This window comes from Pecten maximus, chromosome 12 (assembly GCF_902652985.1).
Source record: "Pecten maximus chromosome 12, xPecMax1.1, whole genome shotgun sequence".
Taxonomy (NCBI): domain Eukaryota; kingdom Metazoa; phylum Mollusca; class Bivalvia; order Pectinida; family Pectinidae; genus Pecten; species Pecten maximus.
In genome coordinates this window covers 20,148,733-20,172,833 of record NC_047026.1, presented here as the reverse complement: position 1 = coordinate 20,172,833, position 24,101 = coordinate 20,148,733, and the positions used below count along the sequence as shown (strand labels likewise).

The following is a 24,101-nucleotide window of genomic DNA, read 5'->3' as shown; positions in this document are numbered from 1 at the left end:
AACGTAAGCGGAACTGTGCTTGGCTAGGGCTTCATTGGTTCAATCGTGACATGATGTTGAACTTTTGACCTTTGACGAGAATATTTTCCGCTCCTTTTATCTTTTTTTCCTACATATTAAGTCCTCTTCTTAATGGGCGAAATAGCGAAAGTTAAACGGTGGTGCAACTTTCCCGTGATGAAGTTTGTCATTGTTACTATGATTGCTTACCATTGCCAGGCGATGCCTGAAGTTCCTTTTGCGCCTCGTGGATTACGTCCTTTACGAACTTTTTCTTCTCTTTTGTGTTTCCTGGAAAGACAACAGAACCAAAACCATAAGATCATATCAAAAAACAAAACCAGCTATCCCACGTCTTTGTTACTTTAATGTAGAAATGTTCGCGATAGAATGTTCAGATTTCAATAATCTATCTTCCATTTGCATTTATTTAACGAAAATTAATGACACTATTTAAAATAATATAATTTAATAAATTATGATGAATTAAACCATGAATTATTCTATACACGGACACGTCTACTTTGTACAGTATAAGGGTTTCATATAATCATAAATAATAGATGAGCATGAGGTTATCTCCCCTTGCAGATATTCTGTCCTCTTTAATTTGTTGTTTAGCTAGTTTGAAAAAAAAGTTGTATATATAATTCACCAATCTTTTCTTCATAATGGCGAGTGTAATTGCTGTATTTTATTCAAAACAAATAATCATACCAAATACATTTATCTGTAAAATGTAAAGGCAGTGACAAAATTTCTTTTTACAGGAGAAAACAATATTTAAATGCCATGTATTATGGTATTTGACTATATTATAAATATTTTTTTTCTTTTATATGTAAAAATGCATGTTGTAATCTACAAAATGTAAATAACTCCTTGCTTTAAACCAGCCATTTACAGTTTGTAGTCAATTATCGAGTTTTATTTCTCATGAATGATACCATTGAACACACTCGTCTGTAAATAGGAGTGACCTGTCTCGCTGATATTTGTGGGAATATCATACCCGTCTTATAACTATGGAGGAGATACGTTAGGACACGTACATGTAATGTATAATATAAAATTGTTTATAGATGACTCAACACATTCTAGCTGACGGAATAAATATACTAGTTTGAAGACATCTATACTGAAACATATTACACAAACAACCAATATATCTAAACAACCAATTATTCTTTCACATCGCTTAAGATGTAGTCAAGAATTGATTGCGTTATATACCCTAGTACTATTCGTTTGTTTGAGTTTTTTTTAGTTAGAACTACAAAGCAAGTTATATGGAAAGAGAAAGTTGATGCGAACACAATAGTTGCTGAGATGTGTGGTATTCACTACTTTTGTGAGTGAACCAGAATAAATTACCGTGAAGATATATAACAGTGTTTAACACAGTGGTAATCATATGATATGATGTCTTCACACATTTTCTGAACAGAAATAACGAGAGCGAGTTGAGTAATGGTGACCGCGCAGGCCTTACATCAACACTACCAGGGCTCAACTCTTCGATCAATTACGATTCCGAAAGATATTTGATCGCCTTCCCGGTTATTAGGATTTTTTTCTTAGGGTTTTCTGTTTCCACCTATACTGATAACACATACTGGCGTTCAGTTGAACCAAAATGATGAATGAAAGGGCATTGCTATATTTTCCCTGTTTCACAGTTGCTGTAAAGGCTATCAGGACAGTAGCTGTGTTAACATTATATCAAGCCATTTTATCCGTAGAAGATGGACACCAAAAGGAAGAAAAAAGATATAGCAAATAGAGTTATGATTGATTTGAATATCAATAGATTCCAAAATAAAGTATAGTAATAGTCAACATGGATTATAGGAAACGAAGAAAACTTTGATACTAAGTGGCAGACATATGTGGAACTTTATTAAATAGGGTAAATGAAGCGAAACGCCACAATAACTTTTGAACAAGTAACCCAGTCTTCAATACATCGCTATCAAAATGAACTTATAGTATATAACAGAGACAAAACCACATCTCGAAACTCCTATATTTCAAGAGGCATCCATACACAGTTAAATATAAACATATGACTTATAGCAACAATACAGCTTTAAAAAACGGTATAGGAATTTATATTTCTCAGACATTACGAGAAAACAGAAGAGAAACTTCAATCGAGGATTAGGTATCATTTTATGTTATATCGGTTTACAGACCGTAACATATGAAAAGCGTGTAGACGATATAGATACAGAAATTCATTATTTGAATAAGTATGCACAAAGATAGACATAGATAATTTGAATATGTATTTTGTGTGAAAACGTTAATTGAACCGTGAAATCAGACACGAAGATTGAAAAGAAGTGGTTGTGACGTAGTTGTTTACCTTCTTCTTTTCGCGTGATTATCACGCCTCCTATTGGCAAACAAATAAACCATTCAATTTTACCTTTTGTTGCTAAGAAACATGTAAACAAATAACACATCAAGCGTTCATGCAGTGTTACCTGTGTAACATAATGCACTTCACTAGTAATGAAATGTGTTTACATGTAATTACTGTACAATGTTCCTAACTAAGACCGTAGTTCAATATTACACATTAGAAGTTTGAAATAGAATTTTAAATATAAATAATCTATAGAAATTCATTCAGTTGAATATTGAAAATCTGCAAATCATAATACATCAATTATTTACACAAAATGTATGACAATGTATTGAGTTAAATACCTAAACCCCCTTCACACAACCTCAAAAACTCATAAGTTTAATACGATTTAATTGTATCTTAAATTTACGACCCAGAAAAATTCTGAGAAGGTATTTATGTAAGAGTTAGCTTTTCTAGGTATTAATTACAATGTACATGTGTATATTATAAAAAATGAAAACACTTTTTAAAATACAACTTTCGTATCATATACATCAACATTGAAACGAAACTGAAAACAAAAATTACAGTGTTAATTGAATCATTAAACCACAGCATTAATACAACACTAAAACAGAACATGTACATGTAGGTATGTGAATGTTATATCAATAGCCATATATCCTGTATCCATATTTGGTCAGGTCGACTGAAAGAAGTATGAATCATCATTTAAGGTGATGTCAAATATTGACAATGCTGTCGCGATATGAAGGAATAGGCATACTGTGTACAAAGTGATATAGACATTTCACTGAGTGGGTACAATCCTATGTTTTAAAATGTGAAACAAACAAACATATCTGATCACAGGTGCCCAAGATAAAAGTCATTTAGTAAAAAAAAAATACTTGACCTTGACCTACATTATGTAGTTAATATTTTTTTTTATTCTTTTTACGGCATTTTATCTGAACATAACATATTCTTATGACATCGCTTAACATTAGTACAGTAACAAAGATCTAATTGGACAAAAACAAATTCTTTATGCGTAAAGTTGTGAATTTTGAATCAATGAACACAAAAGTACATTTTTGAGTAAACTCCAAATTGAAGGTCATTTTGCATGGCTGATCATGTTATATAAATACTTAATAAAATACCATGCAGCTATAGCATGTGTTATATATTTAGCAACACAATAATGCATACTATATCGCTACTTCTTTGTGTTTTAGAGTGATCTGTTCACTTATTTGGATAACATTGTTTGCCAATATTACTGTTTTACAGGAAGTTTCATTTTGTGCATGCAGGTTAAGAGTCGAAATTTTGCATTGGTCCAGTTACCATTTTTTAATCCATCTGATTAGATATATCGAATACTCAGTTGTCCACCAGTTTTACACTTCATGATATCGGCATGACGCTTATCCTACACATTTGTAACGCTTTAAAGTGAACAACATCCGAAGCGCGACATAGAAATACCAAAGTAAAGGGAGACAACAAATGCCTATTTATAGACATATTTTTGTACAATAAAGATTTACACATTATTGGGTTAATATGCATGTGATTATAATATGCTAATTAGTGTCTTCCCATTGGTCAAGGGTCATTGTGGTCACTGTGGGGCCTCAGTGACCCCCGTGCTAAATACATAACTTTGATTGATCAAGGGCTCAGTCCAGCTCCTGCAACACTAAGGTTATCCCCACTATAGAATCCATCCTTAGAACTTTATGACGCCATCTTGAAAAGTGTCTTAATAAGTGTAATTAATTGTTTATAATGTAGTAGAATTCAGTATTAGAATTATTCTAAAAAGGACATCCCTCCAACCGCCCCTGCATTCCTCCTTTTATGTGTGGATCTTTATTTCTAGCTTTTCTTTTCGGTGCTTTGTTTAGTATATTATTAGTTTATTAGTATTGCTACTTTTTATTCATTTTGATAAAACTTTGCTACTTGACGTGTAGTTGTCTAGTAAAGTTTGATTATTGCATTGGTATAACACTTGTAAGCGGAGTCCCGGTGCTTCCCTTCTGGTCATTTTGCCAATCTGCCGGGCGCAGGTTTCCTTTTTAAAGGTTTTCCTGAAGTGCTTGATGACCCATAAAAGGAGGGGTTAGTTATCTGTAGTTTTTAAAGAGGCATAGTTCTCGCTCACCTTTGCTCAAAAATTACATTTCTAATTCTAAAATATATGATATATATGTTAAAAGTTTCTGTTTATAATAAACGGCTGCCCCCTTTTATCAAGGGGTATGCCAAGATTTTACAGCCATTCCAATTGTTTGGTATTTTATATTCTATCTATTTTTACTCGTGTCCTTTCCGGGCAGGAGAAAACTCCTTCTTTCATCATTAGGTGTTTCTATATTATGTATCTAAGTACAATTTAAGTTAATATCTACCCGAAAATTTAAGATGTTTATTCCCTGTCATAATTTCGCAGTGTTTAGCATGAAGATTTATAATCTTATCGCAGTGATGCAATACATCCAATTTCAATAGATTATCTACGTATTCAATTTGTGTACATTGTAAAATTGTGTTTACACGTGATTTGTGATAATGAATATTGTCTGTGAATAAAATATCATGATTTTACTGTAGCATACTAAACACAAGCCCAACATTTCACATACATAATCCACCACAGCACAAAATTTACCTCTCTTTGTCCTCTGAAAATGTCATACATTTGCATTGTTTTATTCACAATTGGTACCATGTACTGCTCATAACTGAAACACATTGCTTATACCTGTGAGTATTTTGTACAATCCATTCACTAGTACAGTATAGTACAATATTTACTCAATATCAAATTTCCACAATTGCAGGAGGTGATATTTCATATACTGCTACACTTGTAAGTACATGACACTAATCTACTACCAATGAAATGTATGGTATATTATAGTATGATAGTATATCGTACTGTACACATTTGCTGTTAATTAATAAGCACTTCCATCCCAACCCCCACCAACCCCCAACCCCACCCCTTACCCAAAGATAAAAAAAAAGATACGAGGAAATTAATAATCGCAGATTAGAGCTGCAACGGTAAGAATATGTAGCAACATACATATTTCTGTATATATATCTATAGCCTTTATCATTAACTTGGGTGGGTTCTGGAAAACAGCGATTTAACTTACCCTCCTCATCATGTACATCCAACACTACAGTGTCGATCCCCTCCATCTTAGGTTCTTTGGTGTCTGTACTCCATTTTGGCCCAGTGTTCACATCAAACATATCAGAATATCTCTTTTTATTTATTTTGCTTAACTGTTTTCCGTTGATAACCACTTGTGGATTCTTCTTCTTCCTTTTCAATTTCACTGCGAATTCTGGTTCACCGTCCGGTTCCTCGGGAAGTCCGTACTGGAAGCGATTCATTTTTTCGTGCTCAAGAACTCGTGACGTTACATATTGTGTGTGGAACCGATGCCAAGCCTCGTCTTCAAATCGTTGCCTTAATTCCTTCAGCTGATTTGCTTGCCTCGTTTTGTCTTTGTTCTTTTTTACTTCTTTTATTTGCATCTCGTTCATCTCATGTTTTGCCATTTCAATTTGGAAATGTTCAAGTTTCTTCATAAATTCTCGCTGTCTAGACTTCTTTGCAGTTGGTTTATCGTAAACTTGTTTGATACCTTGATAAATTTGAGCCTCTCGTCTGTTGAGTATATACTCATTCTCGTGCCATGGCGGCTGTTTTGACCGCACAGCGAACACTGTAAATGCTTTTTTGAATTCTTTCGCCCTTTTCTTGCCACCAGCACTTTTCAAAGCCTCTCTTGTATTTGGTTCACCAGTATAAGCCATCATAACATCCGTTTGCGTATTTGTCGATGGCTGGTATGTAAGCTCAGCCTTTTCTTCCTCCCACAAATAAGTATTAGTCCTATAAATAGATCTATCCCTTTCTAAATGATAAGACTTTGGCCTAGATGAGTCTTGTGAGGATTTATGTGTTCTTGGAGTTAGAACGGCTTCCTTTTCCTTTGCTTTCTTGTCTCTAGAATACATTGGCTTTTTATGTAATTTAAGTTTAAACACTGGAGGTTTGTTACTACTTCCGGTAGTCTGTGAGGATGCAGAGTCCGAGTTTATAGTTACTGCTTTAGGTTTAACCGGTAGATTGGTACGAGACGTTTCGTATTTTCGTGCAGGCGCATGCCATCTGTACGGACTCTCCTTTGACGCATTACTGTCCGTGATTGTATCATCTGTTGTTCTGGACTGTGGTGAAAGATCCATTCTTTCCCTGAAATAACGAACAGGATTATATACATCGGTTAATTTTTCTCAACAGTAATTATTTCTTGAAAAATATATTCAGAAATGCTACACTATTATTTAAAAACAAGAAATTCAGAAACGAAAATAGTCATTGCGCATTCACACCAATTACGCATGTGTGCACCGGTCTTGCTATGACTTATGCATTCCTACGCGCAAAATTTAATGTTTAAACATTTGTAAATGATGTTTTTGTAAGTAAGGTTATATAACGGACACACAAGAGAATCCAAAACCGAGTGTGAACGTTATCACTGTACGATTGTATAACCATTAATGATTCAACTGGTTAAAAACTAAGTTATTGTCTTTAAATATATACACATTTATAAGTTATCTCCCTGTTAAATTAACAAATATTTCATTACAAGACATACTCCTGGCTAGGACGCATTAAACGTTTGTTGTCTCTTTTTTCATATGCATAATAAAAAATAATGGTATTCAAGACTTTTTCATTAAAAAAGCACTTTCATCCAATATAAACAAACATCACAGTCAATTAAAGACAAACATCATTGCCCTTTAAAGGTAAACACCACTATCCGTTAAAAAATCATTGTGCATTAAAGATAAGAAATTATTGTCTATCTATCATAACCATATTTATCTACTAAATACATTAATGTCAATCATTAAAGATAAACTTTTGTTTTCATTTAAGACACGCGCTATCCTCAATTATTAAAATGGAGGCGCCTCACAAAGTAATGTTGTATTGTATTGTACGACCTGTTTCCCCGGTTCATACGTACTTATTATTGTCGACTTTATTATTCTCCGTTTTTCGTTCTGGACGTGTTCTTGTATACGTAGCTACGAATTTCCATTTGTTCTGAAAGTCAACACGTAAGATTAGTAAGGCATTCTAGATAAAATCAATAATCCACTTAAGATTATTCTTAAACACTTAACATACTTGTATCGATTGACTTTTCTTTGTTCAAGACAAATCGGCTTATATATATTTATCCTTAAGAAACATATATTTTGATACTTACATGTATAGCTGTTATGTAAGACTACACATAATCTAGAAATCTCACAAAAAATTCTGAAGGTCACACAGGTATTTGGCAAAATTCACCAACCCAACAATGACATACATATTTCGTACTAAACCCTTCGGGAGCGAAACATCCCTTTACCCGTCTCTCGGAACTGCATACATATATGCTTTGTGTATAATATAATAGGATATATCGAACGTTGCATCCTTTTTCATTGGCGTTCAATGTATCATACTGTATGTTCTAGCAAACGTTTAGTTTTGTCTGTGTATCTTCTGTACATGATAGACACATACATATGTACAGGTAGTACAGCTTATTGACAGCATATGTATATTCAGCGTAGTGTCAACATAGAGTAAGCGTAGTGTCAGTGTAAAGTCAGTGAAGAGTAAGCGTAGAGCCACCGTAGTGTCAGTGAAGAGTAAGCATAGAGTCAGCGTAGTGTCAGCGAAGTGTCAGTGTAGAGCCACCGTAGTGTCAGCGTAGAGTAAGCGAAGTGTCAGTGTAGAGTCACCGTAGTGTCAGCGTAGAGTAAGCGAAGTGTCAACGTAGAGAAAGCGTAGACTCAGTGAAGAGTAAGCGTATAGTCACCGTAGTGTCAGCGAAGTGTCAGTGTAGAGCCACCGTAGTGTCAGCGTATAGTAAGCGTAGAGTCAGCGTAGAGTAAGCGAAGTGTCAACGTAGAGAAAGCGTAGAGTCAGTGAAGAGTCAGCGTAGAGTAAGCGAAGTGTCAACGTAGAGAAAGCGTAGAGTAAGCGTAGAGTCAGCGTAGAGTAAGCGTAGTATCAGCGAAGAATCAGTGTCAGCGTAGAGTCAGCATATTCAGACATACTTAAAAAAGCATTTATTTTTGAGAGCTTAAACTTTATCAAAACCTGAATTGGAACAGATAAGCCTGATGCTGGATTAAATTGGTGCAGTCACAACACTTATTTGTCATAGAAAACAATGAACAGAAACAGCGCAACCATAACTTAACCGAAGACTTTGAATACGACAACACTTACATATAATTGCTCCGAAAATTAGTACACTAACTTACTTCTGAACATTGTCTTTAGTCAACGTTGGTTGCGTCGGCTCCTGCGATGGCTTCGTATTCTCTTTATTTGACTGAGATTTAACTGTGGCAGCTGAAAAAAATTGTAATAAATCACTATTCAGTAAGATATGTAGTAAGTATAGATAATTTTACAGGATTAGTTAATGTGCACATGAAAATAAAATGTTTTCTAGTTTGTATATCTCTTCCAAGGCAATCACAAAAAATGGCCTGTAGCGTACATTTGATTGCTAATTAAAATATTCTATGCTTTATAATAATGATATGACCCTTCTACACATATGTACATAATATATTAAATTTTGATTTACACTTAAATCTACCAAGGCAAGCATTTATCTAATCAATGATTACATTATGTATTTCATCTCATTGGCAGATCGATCAATAATTCTTAATTTTGAAATGTGAAAAAAGTGTTTACGAAACCAATAACCATGTTGAACATCTTCAATCAAATGTATTATTTCTTTTGAAAATAAAAAGCAAAGTGAGCAGAGGCTCAATTAGATAAATCAATCCCCTCTTACATAAAACAATCATGACCCGGGATTCATTACATTTCTTTTACGCCAGCGTTGATCTTGAAAGTGGTCAAATGCGATTTTTGACTTTTAACCTTGACCGATGACTAACAACTTCTAATAAGGTTTAGAACTTGATGATGTCATGTTGTGATGTTAATATAGACTAAATCTCCCAATACACCCATGACATATCTTGTTCACAAGTTTTTTTAATTTTGAAAATGACCTTGACCGATTACCATCAAAATTATTTGTAGATCTTGATGGTGTGGTGTTAAGGTCTATATATTAACTTAATCAGCTGGGGGATTCATGGGATATCGTTTACACAACCTTATCACGTGTGTACGCATACACGGACATACAGACTCACAGATTATTAATTTATAACCCTTTACTAAGTGAGAATATGTTAACACTTGTTTAGAATTATACGTTTAAAGCAATGCATTTGCTAGATTTAAAGGCAAATAAATAAATCTGGGGGAAAAACAACTATATCCTGATAGAGCCGATGTATAGCCACATGACTTTAGAAATAATTCCTTGTGTCAATTTTAATCAACAATCTAAATATCGTTGTCGGAGCCATTTTAAGAAAATATTGGTGTATCGGTGAAGACAGAGGTATAGAGTATTTGATTATTTGACCCATTGGGGCCTCGGAAAATGAACTCTTAGTCTATGGTTTGCTTTGTGGATGAATTGCTGCATACCTGACAGCGAATATGAAGTCATGTTTGTATCAGAAGCCATTTGAACGAAATACTGATCTGCTTCATTAAAATGTCATTACCCCAAACACATGTTATGGTCGGAAAGAAAATTACTTAATCCTTCAACAGAAAACAGTTACTCTTTAGAACATGATAATGAAATCAGCAATCTAAATATAATTCACCAAAACAGTTAGACGTTACTTATATCAATAAAATTGTTTATGTAAGTAGAATAAATGTCCCAGTGGTCATCGAAGTTACGAAAACAATTATTGTTATTTCTGATTTATATCATTATTGTGTGGCAATCTTGTCGTTCATATGTATTCCGAACCATATATACACCTTCTCTTTCACAGTCCTTTTCACATTTTCTAAGTATACATAAGCAAACATATTTGTATAAAATGCTGCATACTACATTAGATGACTACTGATACCTTTTCTACACTGATAATGCATTTATACGCAAAACGATTCTAATTATTATAAAGTTCGAACAGAATAAATGTTATACAATGTACACAAATAGTTGCATATAGCTGTCAGACGAATATTAATGTATATGGTGTATATATCATGCATTTCATTATAGGAATGTAGTTTAAAAGCTAAGTTAACTCTAAAAGACACGGCTACTTTTGTAATAGATTGATGGATATGACTACAAATGTTTGGAGACAGGAACACTAATGCGAAAGCATCTTTGACATAAGTTAAGCAATAGAATATCTAACAAAACTACAAATGTAAATGAATGGAATATTCTAATAATAATACAAGGAAAATCGAAAATTTCAAATGACTATAGATATAATGAAATCAAGAACAAGGGGTCAAGACATCATTTGAAAGAAAATATGTTGTATAAGCAAAGCAAGTAAAATATTTTACAAAATGACAATATGGAAAGCGTTCTAACAATAATTGAAATATAGACCAGAAATTTAAAAAAGAAAAGAAAAAAGCAAACGATGAAGTTGATATATAAACTCTTTACGCTAATAATATTCCATTTTATTCTATCTCGAGTAAGGTGTCTGGATGTCTATCTAATCAGCAAAACTAACACGTATGATAAAATAAAAGATAAAACATGCCAAATAAATGCAACGATGGGACGTACACAGATCAGGAGATACATTGAAGTAGGAAAGTATGATTCGGGTCAGTAAAGATTCATCCCAAACATACTATACTTTGTCATTTCAGATGTTAGAACAAAGGGTCCATTTGAAAATCAATGCACTTTTTTTTTCACTTTGTTGTCAGTAATACATTATTAAAACATTGGTTTTATTACTTACCACTTTGAGAACTAGTGGGTTTTCTCGACTTGTTTTTGTCAAATGAGGAAGGATGGTTTTCCTTTAATGGGGATGGGGGAGGTTTGTCATCTCTCTTTGATTTAGATGGTGAGGAAGGAGGTTGGTCCTCTCTCTTTGTTTTAGAGGGCGAGGAAGGAAGTTTATTATCATCACGTTTTGTTTTTGAGGGTGAGGAAGGAGGTTGGTCTTCTCTCTTGGATTTAGAGGATGAGGTAGGTGGTTGGCGGGTAGCAAGGGTGCCATCTAAAGAAAAATCAACACATAGAAACACACGGATTATGCATAGGGATCACACATTATTTGTTATATTGTGTAGGAATTGCTTATCTGTCGCCACGTGTGGTGATCACTCATATTGTTTTATAATACAATACTACACCTGCCTTAAAACAACCATTAATATCAATATATCGTTTTTTTAAAATCATGTGACAAGTTTCCTGCACAAAGAATTTCCTTGTGGTGGTTTCTCTATCAACTTTGATATCATGTGATACCGCTTTGCCGAAATTATTGATTCCAGTTTCTATGTCCATCGTCATTAATCGATATTGCATCAGAAGGCACAAGTGTATTTCTACTTCTAAAATATAACATCGCAAAATAACGAAATAATTTCATTTTAAGAATTTATACACTTTGAGCAACTCTCACAGCTCACTTCGTAGGAATTCTTAGATATGTTCAGAACATTCTAAGACATCCTACATATATTTTAAGACATTATTACAGAGGTATCATGCAGAAAAGATAGTATTTGGAAGTCAGGATAAAGTTACAATTATATCAAACACTAATTATACATCATATAATGTAGTATAAATATAATGAGTTTCAGATTTATAAAACGCTTAATTTGAAATGATACATCAATTGCTACAGTACATAGTTTAAACTAAATTGAATCACAAAAAGTAGTAATAGTATTATTAACGTAACAGATGCACTTATATTGATACCTTACGATTCGTCAGAATGTATACTAAATAAATGTTCATACTATATACTAATTAACTCGTCACACTAAAAAAACAGTCATACGTTACACTAAATAAATAGGTCAGATAGCATTTATGATAACTTCTCATCAATATATAATATATAACAAGATATATTTTCCTATATACAATTGAGTTGTCTTAATAGGTTATATACATTATCATTATGAATAACAAAATTAGACAATTTTGCTAATATATTTTCAAGTGAAGTAACATATCACGTTGTCACGACAATAACACCAGAAGTAATCCAATTCGTCCTCCTACAAGCGTGCCAGATACGTTTTCAAAATAAAATGTTTTAGATTCATGTAGAAGAGTCTTGTGTTAATTGCGTTGTACACACGGCATGTGACTGCGTAAGATAAGCGGAAATATACACACAGATAAAAAAAAAATGCTACCACTCGTGAAATGAGGACAAGGGAAGGAAAGTGAGATTTCATAATATACAAACCTTTTACTTTTGTCCGTTTTAATGTTGTTGATGATTTATCTAGAGTAAATGTATAAGATCTTTCTTGTACTGTGTATTTCATAACCTGTTGTTTCCAAATTCATTTAGAACATTATTTTTTTAATATGGATTGAGATAAATGTCGATGACATGACGACGTTTGCCACGATAATGATTGAAAAGCAGTAAACAAATGTGCCTTACCAGAAATATAGTATCGCATTCAGTCTTCAGATACCTTGTCAATCACATCTATCTAATTCACATTTTCTTCATTTACATATTTTTGCAAACTGTTGTGAATGTACTGTTCTCTTAGAGTTATCATCTCTGTTTATGATAAAGGAAGTGTTTGACAAATAGTTTTATGATATTATAACTGTGTAACAAAGCCCTATTGAATCATTTCTTCCGAACTATAAATGCTGTTGGATTCGTCTTTGAAAACTTCAATATAATATCGTTTTGTATGGAAACTTTTGTACCTACTTAAATTTGATAAAACAATAAGAGGAAAAATAATAAAGATATATATATCTTTATATGGCAACGCGTGAAAATTAACCCTGAGACGAGTTAGCAGCTACATACCGATGAAACTCGCTATGTAAGTTTAAATCAACATAAATGTCACGTTCTCAAACTAGAAACCGAAGAAGTAAAAACAAGTCACCATTACGCTTATCAACAACATCGATTCAATGTCGATTTATGCTTTTTCTTCCACATCACGTGCTACCATTTACTTTGACCTTAGTTAAGGGTCACCGAGTAAACGGGTTCATATTTTGCGAGTTAGTATTCTCTCATTGCTTCCAATCGGCGTCATATTGAATCTTTACCTTATGCAATAAACCGTCATAGCAGGTTGTTTTATTCCAGGTCGAGATCATTATCTAAAACCTACCGGCGTTTTTCTGTGAGATGTTTGGTATAGATTGTGTTTTCACGTCAGCTGTAGACCTCTTTGACTTTTCCGGACTTTGTGGTTTACTGGTCTGGCCGCCATCATTTGACGTCACCAGTCCACCATTTTGTTTAGCGGGAGGCAGGGAAGGGGTGGAGTCGATACGAGGCTTGCCAGATGACTTAGCGCTACCACTAGTGATCCTGAAAATACAAACAATAAGAAGATATATTCAATCATCTTTTACTTTAAAATCAGTAGAGTGACTCAAAAACATTTACTATGTCTCAGTAGATAATATGGATTCAATAGTGTAAATTACTCACGCCATATAACCATTCAGTGTATTGAATTATGAATTTAAAGTTCATTACTTTTGTATACTAGTACTCCCCCCTGTTATCTGTTCAGTTGTAACTTTTGTGTATCTCATGTTAACATTTGAAAGATTTCACATTCGTATCTCTTGATGATTTTTTTTATAAATAAAGCTTATATTTCTTTGTCTATAAAACACTTCATTGCGGAAATATTGTTCTATGGATAGCAATGTAGAGTCTAAGACATCACACAGCTCTAAAATCAGAAAAAATACAGATAAAATGTAACCACCTGCACATTTGTCTGGAACATTGACTAGAAGTTCTTTGTAGTTGTTTGCAGAAAGAGTTACATGAAACTTGCTAAGTTCACCATCGTAAATTTGGATTTCTTTAGAGGCACAACCGATGTATAAATCAGTGTATGTTAATACGAACTGTCGAAAGTGTAGAATGTGTTATCTAGATTTCAAATATTTTACGACTAAATCTGTCGATATAAAACGACCCACTCAATGAGAAATAAGTATCCGCGAACGAGTTGACGTTTCCACTTATCAGATTACAACTTCTGATTCAAGACTCAATCGGTTAAAGAATTGTTGGCTTCAAATATAACATCATAATTTCATCAATTTTCAAATATAATTCATTTTCACAAAAATCGTCAACGTGAACAAGTAACTATTTTGGACTGACGAGTTTAAAATATTTTGCTTACGATGGCTCCTACTATTTGTTATGTAGAATCGAAAATATTTTTGTGTTGATGAGTTTAAGACCTTACCATGCTTTCGATATCGTAGTGCAGATGTTCAAGGGGACTTCGGATGGACATTAAATTATTTGTCAATACAAAGAGTGTCTCAATGTGTATGAACTACAAGAAGTCATTTTCTGTTTGCAGACACTTTAATGACAAACACTTCAGATTGTTTCATGATGAGGATTTGTTGCAATAGAACTTGTTAATATGTCTGTCTGGCCTATCTAGCAATAGTATATGGCGTAAGCGAAATATTGTACATGACGTTGGAAAAAAGTGGACAAAAAAGTCTTAAAGAAGAACCGAATGTAGTTTAGTTATGTTGTTGAATCATCAACTTAACAGGATTTATATAATCGAAACTATATTCCATATCACAGTAGTATTTAGAGTTTTACATCCACAGTATATTAATTTAGGTTTTTGGGATTTGTATCAACAAGGTTTTAAGTTGATATGACTTAAATATTTACACATTTAAAGGAATCAACACCGATCATGTCCTAATTTATGTTAATTATCTCCACCAGTCACAAATCACAAACTTTGTAATAGAAAATCATTTGTTGATATAAAAAAGTATTATGTAGGTATATCAAAACAATGGTAAGCACAGTTCATTGTTTTATGTTGTAAATAATGGCTTGTTTTATTGTCTTTATTGTTAATATTATATATAAAACACAAAAAATGTATAATATAGTTGCATATAGCTTATATATAAAGTATATTTCTTTATTAAGAACATATCAAACAACTAGAAAATGAAATAACCCATGGACACACGAAGTTACAAACATAAACTCTGAAAGCACCTACATATCTCATTTGCACCCATTATGTTATGAACTCCATAACGTGGATACACTTGCTATTTGGTACGATTTGGTCTTTTAATAATCTATTGACCAGTACACCTACGTAGGCAACGTCATTTAGTGAAAACATTTGTATTCACGAACCAAATTCATGACAAAAGGTACCTAAGATTACAATCAAGATATATATCTGCTTTCTCTGTATCAATTATATTTAATTGTATACTCTTATTTCTGCACAATCATAGCCATACAAATGTTTTATCAAGCTGTCATACACGTCCTATTCATGTACATTGTAAACAAAATAGAATTACTTCAACTCTATTCGCGCAAATCGTATTGTTGTATGCACTATTGAAAAATATGGCATTCAATTTCAATCATACAACAACATTGATTATTAAACTATGGCTTGCTCTACAGTGTAGACATAATTTGATATTAGAGAATGTTTTCTTTATAATATAAAGTTATTTACCTGGTTAGTATGGTTAGCTTAACTACTATTGACTTGATGTTAGCGTGTTTTTATCAATAATGATAACATATGAGAAAAAGATATAAACACTCTTTTAAATCAACACACAACACAAAGACAGAAATTTGTACTTTTAGGAAAACAAATATTATATATATAATATAATGAACGTTAAACCAATACCTGGTCATGAAATTTTACATGCTGACAACAAGAACCAATTGAATTATCGTCTAAGAAGATCACTATTTGATAACTTAATTACGAATAGGTTAGGTCTACAGTAATCCAATAACTTTACATGATTTACCCTATACAAGATTCAATATAGATACAGGTACACACTGAAGGTGTATTTAAATGAGTCACGGGAAGGTAACCCAAATGATTTTCTTATATATCTATTTGAACCATGTTTAAATGTACATTATGAATCTTTATGAATAGTCCAACAGTTTTGTGGCCGAAAAGTTCTTTTAGTCGGCCGAGGATTTAGAGCTAGATGTTTTATGGCTGTCTCTTACAAATGATGAAAATCAATTCTAAAGACTGTAGAGGTAGTCTATATGATATTGAGTACGATAATCCAAAATAAGTGTTACCTTTTATGTGTATTTCATTAGTACTATTATTGGTCGTTTGTTTGTGGTATTTTAAAAGAATAAATGGCATATCAATAGCATACACTATACTTCATGCTAAAGAAATAAGGAGCTCAACCACACATTTGATTAGTATTGGTCAGGAAACTATAATGTTAGAGCCAAAACACCATAAGTCACCCATCTTCAAAATGAATGGCATTTATCAAAGTATCGGTATTAAAATTAAAATCAAAACTTTGCCTTAACGTTATTACATCATCGAAATATCCTAATGTTGTGATACTATTAGATGTTTGAGGATATATGGCCATGTTTGTCATAGCCAGACGATATTAAGGGTGGCCATGTCCATCAACATATATTTACAACCGTTTTGGGTGGTCGGGTGGTACAGTGATTACACACTTGCCTTCCACCACGGCGGCCTTTATTCGATTTCCTGGTCGGAAGTGAAACGCTTCGATGTCACCTTCGCGACCATGTCGGTTTTTTTCTGGGTACTCCAGTTTCCTTACACATGAAGGCCTCCCTCATGCTCTCATCCGGGTAAACAAGAATGATTGATAGCTTGTTTTGCAAGACTTGGGCTATATAAAGTTTAAATTTTGCATCCGTTTTGAACTTCCAATTCTATAATTCAAACTAAAAATCGATCAAACTAGGACAAGATATGAACAAAATCAACCTTTGAAAAAGGAGAATATAAGACCTAGTCTTCTGCTTCATCGGCGAAATCCGTCGCACAAATCTAGGTCACGACTACACCCGCCATACAAATCTAGGTTAAATCAAGGTTAAGTCACCTTCACAAAATGGAAACTTGGGTGTTGACAATAACAGCATTCATAAACATTCATTGTAGATTTGCTATGATAGTTATGATGCCAATCAGACAGAAATACTATCAGATGTTTCTTTGAGACCAAAATTTATGAAGTCCGAAAGGTCAGTAATTCAGGCGTTTCTAAATCAAATCATTTTATGGAATCTTTACATGTTTCATGTACAAAAGCTATTGTCATGACGTAATACCTTTGCATTTCGTCGTTTTAATAAAAGCTTATCGTATCAATTTAGACACATTCATCTGTATACTCCAATGATGTTTTGATTGTTTTAATTATCCAATAATTTGTTAAACATTTGTATACAGTTGTTGTGTTCATGTTACCTATAAAACACATCCGAAACCCTTACATTACCTGCTTAGACTTCCGCTTGTAACGCTATAACGGGACCCAGAAGTAAGTGACATTTCGACGTATATATCCACTTCCGGTACGGCACAAATTGAAGCAGACTGTTTTTGAAACTTAGTTGATAATCATTCCTATAGAACTGGTAAAGGCTTCCATTCGATTTGCCATATACAAAAATCAAATGATGTCCGCCTGTAAGGCACCTACCTACATGATGTAGGTACCCACGGTAGGTAAAGACGTCTTACTTCTACAACAATGGCCGTTGGTTAGATATCACTTAGTGATATTGTCTCTATCGTGGTTTCATACTAATCCTCCATGCGTCATAATGGTGTATCACATCCATTGTAGGTATTGTGTCATTTGAAACAATATCAAGTCCCAGCAAACAGGTGTATTAGTTAAAGCCATAATCACAATAAGAATAGCATCACATGTTCTCCCTATGGTATGACATACACTGGAAACACGACATTTAAAATATCAGGTATATATTATCTATATATATGTAACGTCTCCATAGGAACAATGACAATAGCCTCTCTCCCCTACTCCTTAGGGTCGGTTTAAATGTCTAGTTCACACCTTCAAGCTGGATTAAACCCGTAGGTGATAATATAAGTATGGGCTTGCTTCCGATTCCATATTATGAAATGAAAGCTTCGGCGATTTCTACCATCTATAGCAATGCTTTGTTGATGTTTACTGCTATTCGTTCAACACAACACAAACTATTTCAATGACTGAGCGTATTCAGCCATTTTTCAATAGATCCAGGTGTCAAAACCTGAAGGACGGAAACTTGAATGATTTAATTAGATTCATTTTAATCTATTTGGAGTTAAAAATAAAGTGGTTATGGTTGGTTGCTGATAAATGTCATTGTACAGGTAAGCTTTGATTTTTTTTTATATATATATTACTTACTGATTACCATTTCATTTTCAAGGATAATTTGTTTTGAATTCGAATCAAATGGTTTAACTCTTCTTGAGAAGTTTAAGCAATAATTTGATGATTATGAACAACAATAGTTTTATGTCACTTCTTTCATATAACCCGTTTACTTATTTAATGGCATCTTTGATTTTCCCGATAAATCAAAATCACATTATAGATTATTTTAGTAACATATATCTACCTAATAACAGAAGGGATATGGTTCTAATGAAATACCCAATACACGAAACAATGCGAAAATAATTAACATTTGATTGAAATAATCCATCGGTTTGGTGATAAGATCATATCACCGCATTTCATTTGAGGGCAAATTATGAATGTTGATATTTATAATCATCTAATACAACAGATAATAGATCAGTATTTAGTTAAGAGGTGTCAGGGCAGTTTCGGAGGGTCAGATGGGGTAGTGGAGAGCTGCATGATGACACATTTGATGACATTTATAAATAGTTGGTTAACTTGCATGACTGAAGTGGTTTTCATAGGGATCATAATTCCCTCCAATACAAAAATCCCATTCACTCTACAATCCGTGCTAACTTAGAAGGAGCTTCTTTCCAAATATCTTCATAAAAGAAATTTTAGACAAACTACATGTATGTGGAACAATGCTGTCGAAGTGAAATCCCATTATAACGACATCTGAAAAAAGCATTTTAATATCTTTTTTATTCCTTGAAATCCTGGTCGTTAATATTAGCATCACAAAGCGAAGAGATTCCAAAGCTGGCATTAATTATATATTTGAATGCGTAAATGAGAAAGTAAGTGAAAGCATAGTTGTAGCTGATGCCATTACGTCATATTCAGGCATTTTCGTAGTTTTAACATCAGTATGATGTATGAACATCATTATTTATGAGAAGTTAATAGGCCTCTATTCATACCAACATTTAGATTTATTTTACGTAGATTTGAAGTGGAAACATAGGGGAATGCCTTAAATAACAAGACCTCTTGATCAAACCGAAACAAACAAAAAAACAATTCAGTGGGCATAATCGAAAACATAAGAAGAGCAATCCAAATGAAATCGATTTAAGTTGTAACCTTGCACATTGCTTACTTTAAAAAATTACCTAATGTAAAATGCATTTTGATATATTCGTATATGTATTTATTCACACAACGTCTGGGCATATGCATAATCCTTCATAGAAGAACTTGGTCGTAATGGCAGTGTAAGGTTTCATTTAAACCACACAACCAACATAAACGTATCTGATTACAAGCGGATAAGATACCTGAGCTCCCGAGTCTTTGTGTGTGACGATATTGTTTGTAAACAAATACTCTTATCAGAGCAAAAACAACCAGCAGAGCAGGGGCCTCGCCGCGTGTGTGAACACACAAAAAATCAACAATTGCGTTGGAGTATAATCAATTTACATCAAACCATTAATTTCTCGAATTATTTATGAACTATGTAAAATCAATTTAGAATACGATCTGGTGTCACTTTTACATTACAATGAAATCGGTTATTAATAAAGAGACTGCATTGATGTGAATATTTAAAAAGTTCATCTTTACTCGACAGGCTGAGCGATTTCGATCAGAAAAAGGTAAACAACGTCAACGAAAAGAATGCGTATGTAAAGGTGATTTGTGTTGTGTAGTCAAGACTTGTCAGTTTAATAAGATATAACGTTATATCAAAAGATATTTCCTACTATCCCTAAAACTGAATTTAACCCATGATGTGGCTCGTGTTTGAAATTAGCCCACGTAAAATACTTTCCACAAGTACACATACGTCTTATTGACATTTAAAGAAAACTAACTTGTTGATGCTATTAAACTGATTAATAAAATACACCGAAGTTTCAACGTTTGAAGTTGTCATGTCTGTTAAAATGTTAATCAGAATAATTTTCAATCAAGTGATAAACGCGAAATATACTTATTTATCAGTGCAATTTGTAATTTTGCATTTAAAAAATTGCTAGTTAGATTGCCAATGCATTAGAACATCGGTAGCGGTGTATGTATAGTACAAGGTAGAAAAGTACACATAGAGCTACCGCACGGATCTACAGCCAACTATTTAGTGTTCTATAAAGGCCTTTTCTTGTAGGCCAGCATGTCATACAGCGTTTAAAATCCACTGTCAAATTGTTAATGTAATGACAAACTAACAATTGAAAATTAATTCAGCTTGGACAAATGAATAGAAAACTAGTTGTATAGTTATTTGTATTAATTATGTCTTGAAAACAGGTATACTGTATTTTCTCATAATATTATAAAATGCACGTCAGGACGATATATATCATTGGCGTACACGTCTGTCATTGAGGTGTGGGTTAATTGTAGACTGTATATTGCAATGTTAAAGGTTTATATATATGAATATTAATAACGCTAGCCGAACACAATGGATATTGAATAGTACCAATTACCTACTGAAGCGTCCTGATATAAAATGTTATTTTCTTTTGGAAAGTTGCTAATTTAATCATCAAACTAAATTATGAGAATGTGATTAAAACTGAAAATTATATAAAAAAAAAAGATGAAGAATTGGTACAATCAGCATAATTGGGCAAAGATATTTTAACTGCAACAAAATGCTACAGTTATTTGATTTGTTTCACATATTATGAAATTAATATAAAAAAATTACAGTACCCCTTTTCTATTACATTGTATATCTGTTCTTGGACTGGATTTCTTAAGTATGAATAATTCTATGAAGCTCCTTATAAATATTTGAATTAACCGCCTTTAATTATTGCCCTATGACAAAGCATTTGTTTGTGATCATTTCATACTTTATATGTTTGGTTATAGCTTAATACGGACCGGTGCACGGGAACATATAAATGCAATGTATTTTGTAATTAAGGGATTAGGTGATGGATATACACTCAAAGCACCCACTTACTCATAATAACTATATTGTTGGATTTAAAAGGGTGCTCACTCTAGTTTGCAGAAACTTATTATCTATGAATGATAACTATACCAATGGTAATCAAAAGGAACAAGCTTATTTCATAACTACATTTACAACCCATTGTTAACTTTCAGATTTCATTTGTTCATATAACACAGAAGGTACATATTGACTGTTTAGGTTTACAGATATAAGAAGTATATATATAACTTATTGTATAAATCAGTGCAATTCTGAACTATACAAATGCTTTTGAGACATCAGTTCAGTAGCTCTATATTTACTTTGCGTACACACAAGGAATTGAATACAATGAACTATATAACCTTATAAAGGGTCATTTGAGTGATTCACTCATATCTTATTTTCCACTAATCAATTAAACACGGAAGATGCTTGTGCAAGAGACACATATGGGGCTTTTTAACCTCCCAACCCACATTTTGCCGTTTTTTCGACCCATTTTGTATATCTTCAGACACCTTCTAGGCTCCATTTTGAGCAATCCTTTGGTGGGAGATCTCCTACTTTGGCAAAGTTTTCAGGGTGGCAACCCTGCTTAGCTATCAACACTTTAAGCCTGATTGACGAATCCTAGAAAAACGAAACAGCTGTTTGAGAGTGAAAACAGTGCAATATAATCCGATGTTGATTATGGACAATTTAAATGCGTCAAAATTAAAATTCATCTTTGCTTGCTCTGCTGTATCTGACTCGTAATTCCTGCTTGGCTGATTACAATGTCTTGTGTGTTTTTTTAATCCTGAATAAATAGCGAATACAGAATAAAGTGATATATTAAAACCTGCATCATATATCATACAACTGTTTGGTCCTTCTGAAACTCGTCAGTGATATTTATTAGTTGAATGCCTCTCTATGTATCATGCATTTTTAAACATGCTGAAAATGTGCTTTAAACATGTTGTTGACAATGCTTAAAAATGCTGCAATATGCTGGGGAAAATGCTGTTAATATAATGTTAACATGCTGTGCTATCTTACCTTTTAAGCACTAACGACGACATTGCTATTTGCTGTACTACAATCTGGTCAAAATTTAACACACCTTATACATATTTTATAGTAAAAGAACAAAATTCTTGTTCAAACAATAACATTGACATCAAGGTATAAGTATAAAGAAATAACGAGGGACATGGTTACCAGTGAAATGGATACAAACACTACAAGAACGAAGGAGACTCGAAATCGAGATAGTTTTCGTAAACATTGATAGGATAAGTGTTCTCCACATGTGACACAATTGACGTTCAAGAATGAAATCAAAATAATTCAAATACCAAACCATTACCGTCGAGCATTGTGAATCCAGTCACCAATAGTCAGTTTGTACTAATATATGGACGGGAATGGTATACAGTGATAATATACATGGATCTTCATAATGAGAGAAGATGGCGGGAGGTGTGCAAAACAGACATTGTTGATAACGGGGTGAAGTTTAGATAAACATTATAATTAGACAACTTTTTTTTATATGTATCGTCAATAAACCATGATGCCACACTGGAAAAACCTCAACTAAGATCACTGTACCTCACCCCCGTATTAGTATAATATACATTCGTTTATAGTAAACTTTCAGAACCAAATATTACTTACTTCGCTGAATCTAATAGTCTTCGTTCGATACCGGGTAAGGAGTGTTCACGAATAAAGTCTATCTCCGCCATGTTACGGTAAAATTGTATCCCTCCAGGGACGGTACACTAATAAGAATAACATTTATAATCCTTCATATAAAAACACATTCTATATAGGTCCGCCATGTTAAATTGCAAAACACAATAGCTTGTCTTAAACAATAGACGATCACCTTGTCCTGTATGCTCGTAGCAACCGATGAGGTCACCCATACGAGTCATTGACGTTATTGTCTTAATGCTATAGGGCGGCCCAAAGGCTAACCGATCGAGTTAATGTTTAAATCATTTACAAACTTACAGTGATGGTTAAATTATAATCAAAAATAATTAAAATAACTTCAGTGCAAAATTCAAGTTTGATTAACGCCATTAATGTTTTACAAACATTATGACAATTGCTGTGACGGTCATTTTAAAGAGATATAATTTTCTTCTTTTTTTATACTATTATGCCATTTCAATACCTGGCAACACCTGTTATCTGATACGCGCGTTCGTAAACACACCTGGCGCACTACGTCGTATATATGTGTGTGTACGTCTTACACCCAGTTAATAAACATTATCTGAATCATTCGTGTAATGTACACACGACCCGTACATATACTTTGTTAGTCACTCGTACTTGTAGGTTATGTCACTTCTGGTTAATATACATGTATATATATATTTAACGTAAA

General features: G+C 33.2%; 1 protein-coding gene across 4 annotated transcripts in view; it reads right to left on the bottom strand.

Moving 5' to 3' along the window:
• LOC117339102 (muscle M-line assembly protein unc-89-like) overlaps positions 1-24,101 on the bottom strand; it is a 57,784-nt gene that overhangs the window by 2,128 nt on the left and 31,555 nt on the right. The window contains exons 1-5 of one of the 4 annotated variants that reach the window (XM_033900480.1): positions 8,735-8,771; positions 7,435-7,514; positions 5,533-6,644; positions 2,369-2,398; positions 211-291 (exon numbers count right to left, since the gene is read on the bottom strand). In XM_033900480.1, the coding sequence (XP_033756371.1) occupies positions 211-291; positions 2,369-2,398; positions 5,533-6,637 (1,216 nt within the window). In that variant the 5' untranslated portion in view covers positions 6,638-6,644; positions 7,435-7,514; positions 8,735-8,771. Of the gene's footprint in view, positions 1-210; positions 292-2,368; positions 2,399-5,532; positions 6,645-7,434; positions 7,515-8,734; positions 8,826-11,308; positions 11,573-12,787; positions 12,827-13,694; positions 13,898-24,101 lie in introns of those variants that run through there. The other 3 variants (XM_033900482.1, XM_033900481.1, XM_033900483.1) reach the window with 3 other exon arrangements.